The sequence below is a fragment of the Silene latifolia genome, chromosome X, assembly GCF_048544455.1.
Source record: "Silene latifolia isolate original U9 population chromosome X, ASM4854445v1, whole genome shotgun sequence".
Taxonomy (NCBI): Eukaryota; Viridiplantae; Streptophyta; class Magnoliopsida; order Caryophyllales; family Caryophyllaceae; genus Silene; species Silene latifolia.
In genome coordinates, this window is record NC_133537.1 from 282477057 (window position 1) to 282492397 (window position 15341).

A 15341-nucleotide genomic window follows, 5' to 3' on the forward strand; every position below is an offset into this window, starting at 1 on the left:
AAGTACTGTGTACCACTTTATGATATTGCGTTGAAGTTTTTGCCCTTTAGACACCATGCCCTTAGTCCTAAAACATAGGGCGACCATGTGTGGCTTACTGGCTTTAAATGTTCTGACGGGAGAGTTAGTTAGTGAAACAACATAAATCTGCACAGTCTTGGTAAATTTGCCTACCTCTTCTCGTATTATGAACTTGTATAGTTTAGTTAGTTAGCTACAGATGAATAGATCATGATAAAAGGAATGCATTTAAAGGGTTCCAAACTTCTGCGTTTGGATACCAGCAAGCTCTTCTCTGATAAGCTATACCCATTGATAATCTTTGTTCAACTTATATGGCAAATCCTTGTATTTGTTTTCTTTCCCATTTAATCCTTCACTCTATTGTCCTCTATGCCTTCTTTATTAGCTTCACTCCTTATATCTTTCTGCACTTTGTCCTCCTTCAGATCTTAAGCTGTTTTTTCATTGTTTGCAAAAAAAATCTTATGTTGTTTCCCTTCTTCATTTTGTCTACTGTTGCTGTCTTTTTTCTGTAAATGCTTGTTTCAGGATTTTCCATTCCCAATGAAGCTAAAGATCATTATTCTTTAGTTTTGGATTATGATGGAATACAGCAATACGACTCATTAAACTGGTTGCGACTCTTGTATTTGTGAAGTAGAGCAATCATTAGATGCTATTCTCGATTTAATTTTCATTCATGGTCATCTGAAACAGCATGTCTGTGTGTTATCATTATTAAACTCTCTCTTGATGATGATTTGGTGCATCTTCCATGATTTCATGCTTAATAAATATGCCATTGTTTATTGTGAGATTTGGATCCTCCATGTTGTTTAAGACTTTAAGGCAACTATTGGTTTGTCGTTCACCGATTTGCCTACTCTCTCTTGGCTTTTAAATTTGTTGATATGTGGTCTGAAAAGAATGCTATCTATCTAATCAGCTTGGAATTTTGATTTTCATTTCCACTTGTGTGATGACGGATGACATAGAATCCTTTTTCAAAGGCTCCATTGCAACAAAGATTAGTGACCAATTTATATGCCTCTTAGTATTGTATGTCTCAGTTACCGCTACTAGCGCCTGCTAGAGTTCAGGGTGGAAGTATCACCTCTGGTGAGTGTATCCAGCTCCTCTGGTAAGGTTGCATGATGTGATGATAATAGCATACAATGTAGGCAAGTTGAATTTCCATGTGAGGTACAAATCCGCGTGCGTATACAGGCGTCAAAAGGACTACAAATGTATGTTTTTGGTGGAATATGGGGTCAAGGGATGCGCTCACCGGACACCGGACGTTGGAGGGGTAATCTCAAAGATTTGTTGTACAACTTGGTTCTCCTTCGATCTACAAAAACATAACGAGTGAAAAAAGAAGAAACAGCTCGTAATAGCCCAGACTTTGGAGTGTCTTCTATAGTTCACTTTCTAATTTCTGTTTGCAAGTAGAAATTACTCCCTCTATTTTTCTTTATATGACTTTCTCACATTTCGAGACACATACTTCTCTCTTCAATATCTCTCAAATTATATGCTTAAATATAGTGATATGTATACTCATATGAAAGAGTTTTTCATAAGTAATCTAATGGTATAATTTTTATAATTTTTTACCAAATATTTTGTTGTAAATATTAAAGTCAGTTTAGCGCACTTTAAAAAAAGAAACGTCATATATTAAAAAGTGGAGGGAGTATAGTATTATGAAATAAACATTGAGATTATTGCTCGCAATTATTATTTGTCTAAAAGAGTGCTGTTTTGTAGCTGTATTTGTTAATAATCATAGGTATACACTGTACAGTGTCGAAGATGTTCAATTTTTTGTAATCCGACAATTCCGTCAATGCTTGTATTTCATGGATGCTAGTAGAGCCTAAGAATGCTACTACTGAAAGAACACATGAGAAAACAGTTCAAATAATCATCATTCAGATGGGTAAAGATGGTTGGATTATATGGCACATACAACAAATATAGTGCCTTGAATATGTTATATGGATGTACAAAAACATAAAGAGGGAAAAAGAAGAAATCACAAAGGGAGGCTAAAAATACAAACTTGATTAAGCAACGCAAATATGGCAGTTCGCCATATGGATAGACGACATCACTTCAGTGAACTTGCTTGGTTGCCAAAGAGCATTCAACTAAGCAACTCCATCAGTAAACAAATACGAGAAGTTCCAACATCTGTACGCTTACTTGGTATGCCTTGAATATGGAACAGCTCCCTTGTCTCGTGATATTTGGGGCCTCATGACAGTTCGCTGAATGTGTACAGTAGGTTTCTTTACAGCGGCTCTATTTCTCATCTCCGCGCTACCAGCAAGGCATAGAAGGTGAAAATAAATGTCAAATCCTAATGCTCAATATTGTATATACAAAGTATTTACTCAAGCTTAACCAACAACATTATCCTGATGCCTTATAAGGCTCCCATCCATCGCGAGGTAGGGAAGGCTATATATACGTATCCATACCCCTCAAAACATAGAGAAGTTGTTTTCAACTGACCCATACTGAAAATTGTGCACAAATTGACCAAGTGCTGCTGCACAACACCTCAGAGAACCATTTTTCCTCACTACATGATAGTTAGAAACCACGGGATTGTGTTTTTTTTTTTTTCTCGCTCCAATGGAATGGTGCTTCCAAGTTCAAGCAGCCAAGGAGTACTAACAGAGTAACAGGAGAAGAAACACTAATCCTAGCTACGGCTGCAATAGGAAGCAGTAAACTCTTGCATATCTTGATAGGAACAAATCCATTATCCCATATGCACAATTTCAATCAACTTTTACTGTCAAGTAGCAGCCATATATGAAAAATGGAATGAATACCTGTATTCAACTTTTGCCTTTCTCATTATGTTGCTCTTCACAGTGGAGAAAGTGCTTGAGGCTCCAAAAGCTGAAAGTAACATCAATTCAAATAGTGAAAATATAAGCATGGAAAGGTGATGTGATTAAAACCGAATCTTATTTTGGAAACTAAAAAATTGTTGTTTGGGTTCGGAATCGAAAGTATTTGTCAAAATGGTGTCCATGTAGAATTGGAAAAAGACACGCCAATCGCCATTCACAATGGCGTGTTTAATAAATAAACAATTGTGGACGACAGCCATCTGCAGTATTTTTTTTTGTCATTTTCACAGGCAAACACGCCATTTTGACATACTTATGATTCCGAACCAAAACGGCAATTTCTTTACGATTATTTCGAAAAGATATTTCACTAAAACCACTGAATAACAGCAAAACTACCTCCACAAAAACTCCGTTTCTTAGAAGAGGGTGGAGCCTTTGCAATAAACTGGATTTGCCGACTTTGCTTTCCTACAATTGACGTGTACAAAAAGTCAGTATCTACAAAGTCCTGTCTAAATGGCAATTACATTAATGAGGAGACACAAACTGAGTGCAAAATGGAATTACGGGCATTTTCATTCTTGAATGATTGTGCCAGTCGATCTAATGATTGCTTCTGGATCTCATTCTGCTCCTTTAACTTTGCCTGCAATATAATAGCATGACTTGAGATCTTGAATGGTAATCAAGTTAATGGCATTGTACGTTTATTCAAACATGGGTTAAAGGGCACAAGCTTTACGCCATTCCAAAAGAAGACTAGAAGAGAGCAAAAATGTGGAAGATATGTGAACATTTACACAAGTGAGGATTACCTGATACAGTTGCCTCCATTTATATGACACCCTTTCCTTTGCCATCCTGTCCACAACTATTTCTACATTCTTTGCACCAAATTTTACCTCGTAGTATTTCTTCCAGAGTCTATCAGTAATTGGACTTAGATCCCTCTCCTACACGTGGAACATAAACAAGATTAAAACTAACTGAAATTTCAAGGACAATCAATTACACGGGTCATACAGGAATGATGCATCTTACAGTGTTAGCATTTTCAATATGCATCAACTCCTCCACTGTACAATGGTGTAAAATGCGCTCAAGAAGATGTGAATCTGTGGCGCCAACATCACCAATGTACTTAACATTATCAATTGCGGTTTGAACACACAGATCAACCAAAGATGGAGCCTTTCCATTTCCCTGTCTATTTCTGCCAGAAAAAAGTAAGTTCCCCGATTTCATATTGCCAAAGCCTTCTGTACCCTAGAAACTACAAAGATATAAGGTCAGAAGTTTCTGCATTTGTAGACAAACAAAAGCAAAATGAATGCAAAAGTTCACAAAAAGCGAAAATATTAAGCAGATGAAAGCATTGACATATATTGGTGCAGAGCAATATACAAGCATCAGGTTAGAATAGATGAAACACTCTCAGTTTAGATCGGGAGCAAGAATGACCACCTATTTTCAATGCTATTGTCTTTTCATCTAAGGAAAAATGCTAAGATATCGGACATATAAGCCAAATATTTTTAAAAGAAGACCAGTGATGCTTCTATATATTCTGTACTGCACACTTTTCTGTCAGTGGAAAAAATAAAGAGGATGACAGAAGGTAAAAAGAGTAAAAGACCAAGGGCAGCATCAAGAAAAAGTGCCTACATGACAAGTCTAGCACATACGAAGAAACTATAGTCGTTTGACAATCAGTGAGGAGAGCAAATCAAATGAATCAGTCTAAATTTAAAGGGTCGACAGAGTTGGAGAAAGATAAGTTCGGATAAGATTCAATCCGTAGGGGCTTTTCCACTTAGCCCGGTTTAGTACAAACAGAGTTTAGTCTTGCAACCCAAGGACAACTTTACAGCTGAATGCACTCAAAAACCTTCTCTAGCACTTTGCATCCGATTATTTGAATTAGTTAAGCTTTTGGTATCTGTTCTTACTCCCTTTCTTTCAATTAAGATTTGCACTGTTTTGATGATGAGTAGATAATCTCATTCTAGGGTTGAACGAAATCAGCGGTCAGGATTAGAGGTTTTCATCGAAATCTTGATATAATAAAATCAACTTTACTCAAAATTAAATGTTTTTATTATAGAATCGGGTAATTAAAGGCCAAAATTAGTTAATTGAAGCTGACAACTCGGAACTCCGACTAAAGTGTGAAGTTTGAGGGATTAGAAGCTGAGAACGATAACATGAGGTTCATCAAACATGAAAGCAGCAGGCTGAAGATACAGAATAACCAAATTCAAACAACAGCTAATCGAATTATCTAAAGCATCCCAGTAAATACTTCCAATTTATACGAATTCGACAACATCATACACAAATCAAATTTCAGCTTCAAAGGTCTCAATATTTCTCCAAGACTAGAGTTCTCCAAATTGTGATTACAATCATTAAATTACAATAAGAACACAAAAGCGCAACAATTATTGAAAAAAAATTGGAATTAAACAGAAGAATCTGAAAATTAGGGTTTATACCTGAAACAGGAGAAAGAAGAAGGGTGGTATTGGTGGTAGTCGTAAGCCGGTGGGCGATATGATGAACGAAATAAGGCAAAGGTTAGACAGGAACGGAATCAGATGTGATCAACAATAATTAGAACATGGGTTTGTTGACGTCATACAACACTAAAATTGGGCATGCCCAATACATCAATACTATATATTAAATCTAGATATCAAGGGAGTTCAATGTAATTAAAAAAAGTTATACAAATTAATTATACTATATAGTTTTAAATTACTAGCACCATGTAATGTACCCGATTAAGGGATCTCAATGCAAATATTATATAGTTTGGGTTAAAATTAAATTAGATAGAAGCTTGGTAACTTTCCTAAACATTTGTAAGAGACTAAAACATGGTCAATTTCCTTAAAATAAAAAAATTAATTAAGATAGTCAATTTTCTTAAAATAAAATAATTAATTAAGATGGTCAATTTCAAGGAGACTAAAAGAAAGAAGATGCTTGTTAATTTTCCTACATATTTATAGAAGACTAGAAGATGGTCAAGTTCCTTAAAATAAAATAATTAATTAGTATAAACATGCACACTTATGGTATTAATTATTATCATCATAAAATTATATATTAAATTTAAAATCTATGCAATTTTATTAAACTTTATAGTTTACTAGTATTGGTGCCCGGCTTCGCCCGGGCTATCTCTACTTACCATTAAATTTTTTTTTTCATTAAATAAAATAGCATAACCCATAAATTTATCATTAATATATTTTTCTATGACATATCCTAAAATTACGATGAAATAAAGTTTGAGACAAATTTAATACTCCCGCTATTAATATTTTACTCTTATTAATGAAACAATAGTAATAACACTTCACTACTTACCCGTAATCATTGTTACTTTCACTACTCCCGCCGTAATTATTGTTACTGTCACTACTGCCGCATTAATATTGATAATTTCACTACTCCCGCCGTAATTATTGTTACTTTCACTATTACCGCATTAATATTGATTATTTCACTACTCACGTTGTTGTTTCTACCACTTTCACTAATCTCGCTGATAATATTGTTACTTTTACTATTCAAATGAGTCAGTACTATCATATAAATATATCCAATGTTACTACAATTATTTTCTTTACTGACAAAATTACCTTTACTATTTAGGCATGCAATTTTAAGAGGATTCTATATTTATATAAATATATTACATATATGCATTAAATCAAATCGAAAGAATTATGCAATATTATATAAAATTGGTTAGATTTTAAATTTAATATATAATTTTATGATGATGATAATTAATACCATAAGTGTGGATGTTTATACTAATTAATTATTTTATTTTAAGGAAATTGACCATCTTCTAGTTTTCTATAAATATTTAGGAAAATTACCAAGCATCTTTTTTTCTTTTAGTCTCCTAGAAATTGACCATCTTAATTAATTATTTTATTTTAAGTAAATTGACCATGTTAATTAATTGTTTTATTTTAAGGAAATTGACCATGTTTTAGTCTCTTACAAATATTTAGGAAAATTACCAAGCTTCTATATAATTTAATTTTAACCCAAACTATATAATCTTTGCATTGAGATCCCTTAATTGGGTCCATCACACGGTGTTAGTGATTTAAAACTATATAGTATAATTAATTTGTATAACTTTCTTTAATTACATTGAAGTCCATTGGTTTCTGGATTTAATATATAGTATTGATTGGATGTATAGAGATGTTAATTATTTAACATACAAAAATATAATATAAGTAGGTTATAAATAATTCAAGTTAGATTCCATAATATATAATATTGCACAATTCTTTCGATTTGATTTAACGCATATATGTAATATATTTATATAAATATATAATCCTCTTAAAATTGCAATAATCCTCTTAAAATTGCATGCCTAAGTAGTAAAAGTAACTTCGCCAGAAAAGAATTGTAGTAACATTGGATATAGTTATATGATAGTAATAACTCATTTGAATAGTAAAAGTAACAATATTATCAGCGAGATTAGTGAAAGTGGTAGAAACAACAACGGAAGTAGTGAAATAATCAATATTAATAAGGCAATAGTGAAAGTAACAATAATTACGGCGGGAGTAGTGAAATTATCAATATTAATGCGGCAAAGAGTGACAAGAATAATAATTACGGCGGGAGTAGTGAAAGTAACAATGATTACGGGAAAGTAGTGAAATGTTATTACTATTGTTTCATTAATAAGAGTAAAATATTAATAGCGAGAGTAGTGGATTTATCTCAAAATTTATTTCATCGTAATTTCAGGATATGTCATTGAAAAATGTATTATTGATAAATTTATGGGTTATGCAACTTTAAGTAATTTTATTTAATGAAAAAAAAAATTAATGGTAAGTAGAGGTAGCCCGGACGAAGCCGGGCAGCAATACTAGTTAAAGAAATCTATACAAATTAATTATACTCTATAGTTTTAAATCGATAGCACCGTGTGATGGACCTGATAAAGGGATCTCAATGTAAATATTACATAGTTTTGGTTAAAAGTATAATATAAAGATGCCTTGATGAAGAATATTTATGGAAATTACATTAAATTAAGGTAATTAAATTTAGAAAACACAAGAATATAGTGATTTTCCTTAAAATTAGCATGCCCCACTTATGGAATTAATTAGTATCATCATAGAATTATACATTAAATTAAATGTAGTAAAAGTAATAGTACATCAACGAGATTAATAAAATTAACGGTATTAATGTGGGAGTAGTAACAGTTATAATAATGATAGTGGTAGTAGTGAAAGTAACTACGAATGTAGTGAAAGTAACAGTGGTAACAATGAGAAAAAGTATGAACAATTAAATAACCAATCGACTCAAGGAAATATTTTATTTATTTAAATATAGGCCGGATAAAATTAACGGGAATAATGAATTTAACAGAAAAAAAAGAGGAATTAGTAAAAGAAACAATAGTAACCACGGGAGTAGTGAACGTAATGATATTAAGAAAGAATGTCGTGAAAGTAATAATATTAATAGCGAGGTAGTAAACGTGTCTCATAATTTGAAAATAAATTTTACATTTTATCATAATTACAAGATATGCCGTAGAAAAATATATTACAAATAGTAAAGGTGTGAGTTAGACAACTCCAACATAGTTTATTTCATTGAAAATAAAATTTAACGGTAAATAGAGGTAGCCCGGGCGAAGCCGGACACCAAACCTAGTGCGTCAACTAATCTAATTCGTAAAACGGTTTTTCTAAGGGCACGCGTTAATAATACCTTATCTATCTAATTTCCACCTATAATTAACTACTTTGTAATTAGTTTAGGAAACTTTTAAATATTTTACATAATTAACTTATTCCATCTTTTCCCATCACCAATCATTTACCTTTCATATTCTGATTAATTATATTTCTCTTGTCTTATACGTAAAATGATTCTTCATTCCCCATTAAACTAAAATTGTTCACCCTCATCTTCTTAGTTTTGATTTTTTTGGTTCCATCTTCTTAGTTTTGATATGAGTGTGCAAATATGGCTAACTTTAGGCGGCGGATATTGAACACACTGTGCCTTTTCCAAATGGTTTTATGTCAGTTTCGGTGCCGTAAATTTCCCGGAAAACAATTGTTGATTGGTGTAGGTTGTGATTTGTGAAATGACGAATAAATAATCGAAGTGATATCAGATGATTTCTTGATCTACACTAAACGAGTAGTTGAATACAAATATCCAATTCCGAATTGTCAAGTCTGCTTATCCGAGGAAGGGTGCGTGTTGGAGCAGATTGGTGGCCGATGTACAACTAGCTGGCGTCGTCCCTGATTCTTATGGTTTCTTGTTACAGTGCTAATTATGAATAGGGATATGCTAAATCCCGCACACAGTTTTACTCAATCCCACACATTTTTGCATCCTATTCCGAATCTACCCTTCTCATTTCTCACCCCCACAAACACATAGAGACAAATCAAAACCCTCAACAAATTAAAAAATCACCAATAAGTACCCGGGTGCTCCCGGAAACTGAGGGGGTGTTTGGTTCAATTATTAAAGGTATGAGGTATGAGTTTGGAATGAGCCAAACCCATACCAAGTGTTTGTTTTGCGAATTCGAGGGTTTCATATCCATACCTTAAACTCATGAGGTATGAGTTTCTCATACCCAAGGAGGGGGGTGGGTATGGGATTGATACCCATAGGTATCAAATTATAATTAACAAAAATGGGAAAATAAATATTATAACATATTGAAAATGAAATGTTTTATATAATTATTTGATAAAATCTTTATTTTCATGATTTTATATGGTAAAATTATTATTTCAAGTCTTGGATTTTACATATTTTGGCTTTTACTTAGTTTCAAACCCATACCGCTTACAATTGAAACAAACGCAAGGTATGAGGAATGGAGTTCCAACCCCATACCACCTAGGTGGCTAGGTATGATTCCCGATTCCAAACCAATACCCATGCGCAAAACAAACACCCCCTGACTGGTGATGGAGAGAGGGGAAGGGGAGTCGGTGACAGAAGGTAGATTGACAGCGTCTTCGGCGATCAACGGCGACGCAGGGTGGGGGGTTTGTGGTCACAGATGCCCATGATTTATTAAAACGTAGTGTTGAAAATGCAGCACCCTCCAATTGATGAAGACAGCAAAAGCAACATACTCATCATTGATAATCTGGTCGTTTAATTTGCTTTTTAGTTGATTATGGGCATTGATAATTAACGTGTTCATTGATAATTTGGTAAATTAATATTTTCCACGACAATAATTAAACCCTAATTATGATTTTTTTTAGAAACATTCAATCAATTAAAAGGCGTATATTAACAAAAATCGTTGATTAAACAACGAAATTACTTACATATGTACTAATTAAGATCCATAATTATTGAACTATTAATGAATTGATTGAGTTTTGAGAGGGAGAGGAGGAGAAAAACTTTTTTTAATTTTTTAGGATGAAGGGTAGGATTGGAATAAAGTGGTAAAATGTGCGGGATTTAGTAAAACTGTGTGCGGGATTTAGCAATTACGTTATGAATATTGGGATGTAAAATCATTATCAAATAGAAAGTAACTAATTATGGAAAAGATGTGAGAGAAAATAAAACGTAAATAAGGTAACTTTGTAAAAGTTTCCTAAACTACTTACAAGTAGTTAATTATAGGTGGAAACTAAATAGATAAGGTATTATTAACGTGTGCCCTTAGGGCACGCGTTAGAAAAACCGTTCGTAAAATTACTAGTATAGTTCTCGTGCATTTATGCACGGTTTTTTTAGATGATAATATTAAAGATAAGAACGATTAATTTACTAACTTTATTTGTAATTTAATAATAAAGTCTATGATTATTAGAATCAAATTACTGCTATTTAACAATTTAGTTTAGAATTTAATATCTATGATCATTTATTAGTAAAAATCGAACTTTAAGGAAATGAATTTTTTTTATTTATGGTAGGTAAATAAAAAGAGCATGAGAGTGAGATCAATTATTGAGAGGGGGGCCACTTATTAGAAGGTGAATACATAAGCGGGAAATTTGAGAGAGTTTAGAGTTGTGTTATTCTTTTAGTATATAGGGGATGAACGATGGTTTTTAGGATCATGGTTTGAAACCCCGTAATAAGTCATGGTGAACCGACATTCTAGCTCTTTTCTCTTTATATTCTCTCTATTCAATTTCTCTCTTTTATCCTTTTATTTTATTGCTTTAGTTTAGTACAAAACAAACAAACCCCTATTTGGTTACTAGACATACCTTATTTAGCAAATAGAATACATACAACCTCCCTGTGGATACGATCCCGACTTCCCTAGCTATATTAGTTAGAGACCAGTTGGTTTATTTTTGATAGGTTGCGACAGCCGTATCAAATTTTGGCGCCGTTGTCGGGGAGGCGACGCATTTCTATTTGCTTTTAATTTAGTTTGTCTTATGTCTTATGGAATTTTAGTTCCTTGAAACCGTTCCAATGTTTTCCATCCAGTTTCTATAGAGTGAAGATGAGAACATCCACGATTACATTCATAGATGGAATGATTGGATTAATTCTCATAACTACGAAGGCAAACTCCTATGCGTGGGATTATGAGGTTTGGTAAGAAAGGGAAGCTGAGCCAGAAGTTTATCGGACCATATGATATTTTGGATCGTGTGGGTGAGGTTGCTTACCGGTTATCGTTACCAGCGGCTTTGGATAGGGTGCATAATGTGTTTCATGTGTCTCAGTTGCGGAAGTATGTGAGCGATCCTTCACATGTGTTAGAGGTGGTGAACAAAGATTTGGAGGAGTCTTTGTCTTATCTTGAGGTGCCAAAACAGATTCTTGATCGCAAGGTTCGGAAAACTAGGAATGGGGAAACAGTGTTGCTTAAGGTTCTATGGTTTAACCATGAGGTTGAGGAAGCTACTTGGGAGGCGGAATAGGCTATGAGGGAGCGGTATCCGTCTATTTTTGATCAGGTATGTGTGGTTACGGGGACGTAACCATGTTTCTTTTAGGGGGGTAGGAGATGGTCGCATAAGGTTTTGGTATGGTTTATGTTAGTTTTAGTACAGTTAGTAGTTGCTTTGAGTCGGTTTGAGTTTTGGTTGGGAGTTTTTGTTTTGAGTTTTTGGTTATGTTGTTGTGTCGGAGTTGAGATAGTATGTTTTGTTTTTGTGTATGGGTTGAACTTCGGGGACGAAGTTCTTTTTAAGGAGGGAAGACTGTAATACTAAGGTTTTCTATGTCTATGGGTACTCTATCGAGTGGGGATTACTCTGTCGAGTAAGTATGTTTTTATACGAAACAGTAGGCTACCTGATGGGTACTCGATCGAGTATGTTGGGCACTCGATCGAGTAAGTGACTTACTCGATCGAGTAAGTTGGTCTTACGGGTTATTTTAGCTGGGTTTTGTTAATAACGCGTGATTAGTATTTAAGGGTCCCGTCACCCTTCTTAATCAGTTTTAACTTTTCTAAAACCTTTCAAAGAGAAAAAGAAGTTACGTAGCTTTCATTTATCGCGTTATTAGCGAATCCCAAGGGCTAGGACCATCGAATTGTCGTGTTCTTTACACCGTTGAGTTCGTCGCGTCAAGGGTAAGATTCTTGTATAATTTTTTATAATGTTTCGTTGAGTTTGTTTAAAACCCTAATTGGGTAGATTTGGGTGTTTTGGGAGTATTATGTTGATTGGGTGATAATTATATGAATATGTGTTATAGGAGGAGGATTCGTAGAGGAACATTACTGAGTAGCTTCGTGTGACGGTCTTGTGGTTGCTTATTCCAGGTAGGGTTTCCCTACTCGGTTATTGTTTACATAGTTTTGTTGATGGTGATCGTTGTTGATTTGTATCATATTGGTAATTGGTAATTGGTAATTGTTGTTGTATAATGTGGTTGTGATTGGTTGTCTGTGGTTCGCGAGATGCGCCCTCGGCTGAGTGGAGTCACTTGCGGAAGTGGCTTCACGCCCTTGATTCGCCATCTGTGGATCCTGCCACATAGGGGATGTGCACATTTAGGAACATGGGTTATTGCTCGGAAGAGATGAGCGGGGCTTAGGTGGGAACGGCTGCGGTCCCCCACTGGCGGTGCGGAATACTTGTTGCGATGGGTATTCTGGTAGGACTACACACTTCAGTGTGTAGTCATGTGTGTGGAGTTATGATGGAGATTGGATGATCGTTGTATTGCTTTTGTTGTTTTTTTTATGTAAATAGTAACTGACCCCGGTTTAAATGTTTTGAAAACTATGGTGATCCATTCAGGGACGGTGAGCAGTTATTGAGCAGGTATGAGATGATGAGCATGGGATAGCTGGGTTGAGTTGCCACGAGATGTTCAGAAGTCTTCCGCTGTGTCTTAAACATTCTTTTACATTATTTGGATTAGCATTTTTGGGAAACAGTTGTATTTACTTTATCAGTTTTGGTTTTGGATTTGTATCACTTTAAAGATTTTTAATAAAGTATGTTTCTTGATGTGTGTATTTTATATAAGGTTTTTACCTCATTTTTACACGCATTTCTGTATTATTTATGTGGCATCTAGCTACAAATACCCCCGAATATTCTACTTTGGTTCGTTTTATGTAAATTGCAGGAATAAGCCAAAGAGGAGATAAATCGAGCCTAAACTCGTCCCATTTGCGTGCATTTATGGAGAACAAGGAGCCGGAGCTTGGAATCTATCACTTTGAAGACGCGTGAGTTAGTTTCGTAAGGTGTTTAGTGCCTAAACGTACCAACATAGCTCGATCGACTACTTTTCTAGTTGATCGAATGCTTTATATACTGAAGGTTACTCGATCGAGCAGTCCCAGTATTCAATCAAGTACGCAATGCAAGGAGTTACTCGATCGAGTGGTTTATTTCCACTCGATCGAGGGGTTTGACGCTTAGTTACTCGATCGAGTGGTTTATTTCCATTCGATCGAGTGGTTCTGCATGTAATAGAGTTTTTCCGCCTATTTTCGTATGGGCTTTTGTAATTTAGTTATGGATTAGGTTTAAAGGAGGATTTTCGTATACTACTAATACAGTAGACTGCGTAACTCTTCCTCATTCACTTTTCACTAGAAAAAACTTCTACTGTTTCTTTATTTTACCTTCCTTCTACCCTTTTGCTACTTGGATTCGACCTTGTATTCGGTATCATTACTCCCTTTTGATTCTTGTTCTTATTCTTAATACAATTAGTGCTTTTATTTCCCTTCTTCCTTTATTTTGCGATTGCTTATTTGTTTCCCTCTTATTTTATTGTCATGTTTAGTTTCTATCATTTATATGTTATTATTGTTGATTCAGTAATGTGTAGCTAATTCCCTTTTGCAAAGGCTAGGGGATCCATGATTATGAAGGAATAGTAGTTGCCATATTAGGTTAATGATTGTGTAGTCTTTGTTGTTAATCGCCACAGTTAATTGTATCTGTCTAATTGAGTCGACGCAATTAGACATTTTTATCATAGTAAACCTTGACCTGGACCGGAAGGTTGGAAAGGGTGAGACTCGTAGCGAACACTAGGGCACTGTAGTGAGGGCGGAAGCTAAGCTATCTGTGCTTTAGGGCGAATTGAGACCGGAAGGAGATATTCACTGCTCCTCAGACCATATCTGCATTGACCTGAGATTTAGACTACTTGACTGAATGATCATGGTGAACCGTTTGTCTTAGCTGTTTCCCTTATCTGTTTAATCCTTTTTCTCTGCCTTTTCTCTCTCTCTCATCCTTATTCGTTTAGAACAACAACCCAATTAAAACCCCCATTTTGGTTACCGTGACGAACTTAGACAAAGCTGACATTTTCCCATCTCCCTGTGGAGATCGACCCGACTTCCCTAGCTGTATTAGTTAGAGCCAGTTGGTTATTTTTGATAGGTATACGACTGCCCTGTCATTTCTTTATTGTCTATTTGATATACATTGCCCCGGGTAACCGAGATGGTAGCATTCCCATGCCTTAAGTGGTCCTGGTAAGGCACTTGGAGTATGGGGATGTTACACTCAGTTGATAACCCCTTATTTGAGGCTAATCTAGAACCCCTCTATGATAATTTTACAGACAGTGAGCCAAGTGGGGAAGACTTGACGGGCCTCCTAGAGAACCCCTTTTGTGACGAGTCTTGCGATAAGGAGAGTGAGGATGGGCGATTGGAAGGTCTTGAGGTCAAATGGGACTCATATGACGATATGGTAGATGATCATGTTATGGGCGACCCCGTTGACACATTAGACTTTACGCCCCCTACATTTGGGAGGACTACCCACCTTCTCCTATTGCATACTGGACTCCTCCACCTCACATAGAATACCCGTCTAAGCAGGTTGTTTATACTCGCGTGCTTTCAATGTTAAATGCTTCTGTGCTCCCTAATTTTCCGCTTTAATTAGAAAATGGGGGGTTTTTAGAGAGAGGATGCTCTTCCTTCTCTCTAGGGTTTTG

The 15341-nt window shown here is 35.1% G+C and overlaps 1 protein-coding gene across 3 annotated transcripts; it reads right to left on the reverse strand.

Moving 5' to 3' along the window:
• Positions 1-1917: 1917 nt before the first annotated feature.
• LOC141616816 (uncharacterized) lies at positions 1918-5529 on the reverse strand. 3 transcript variants are annotated; one of them, XM_074433966.1, is made up of 7 exons: positions 5372-5529; positions 3918-4149; positions 3692-3829; positions 3444-3522; positions 3273-3344; positions 2850-2919; positions 1918-2328 (listed from the first exon to the last, which is right to left on the reverse strand). In XM_074433966.1, the coding sequence occupies exons 2-7, from the start codon at positions 4119-4121 to the stop codon at positions 2208-2210; spliced, it is 684 nt and encodes a 227-aa protein (XP_074290067.1). In that variant the 5' UTR covers positions 4122-4149; positions 5372-5529; the 3' UTR covers positions 1918-2207. The 3 variants fall into 3 exon arrangements, with proteins under 3 accessions (XP_074290067.1, XP_074290068.1, XP_074290069.1); XM_074433967.1 differs by having other exon boundaries at positions 3918-4142; positions 5372-5503; XM_074433968.1 differs by having other exon boundaries at positions 3918-4175; positions 5372-5439.
• Positions 5530-15341: the final 9812 nt, after the last annotated feature.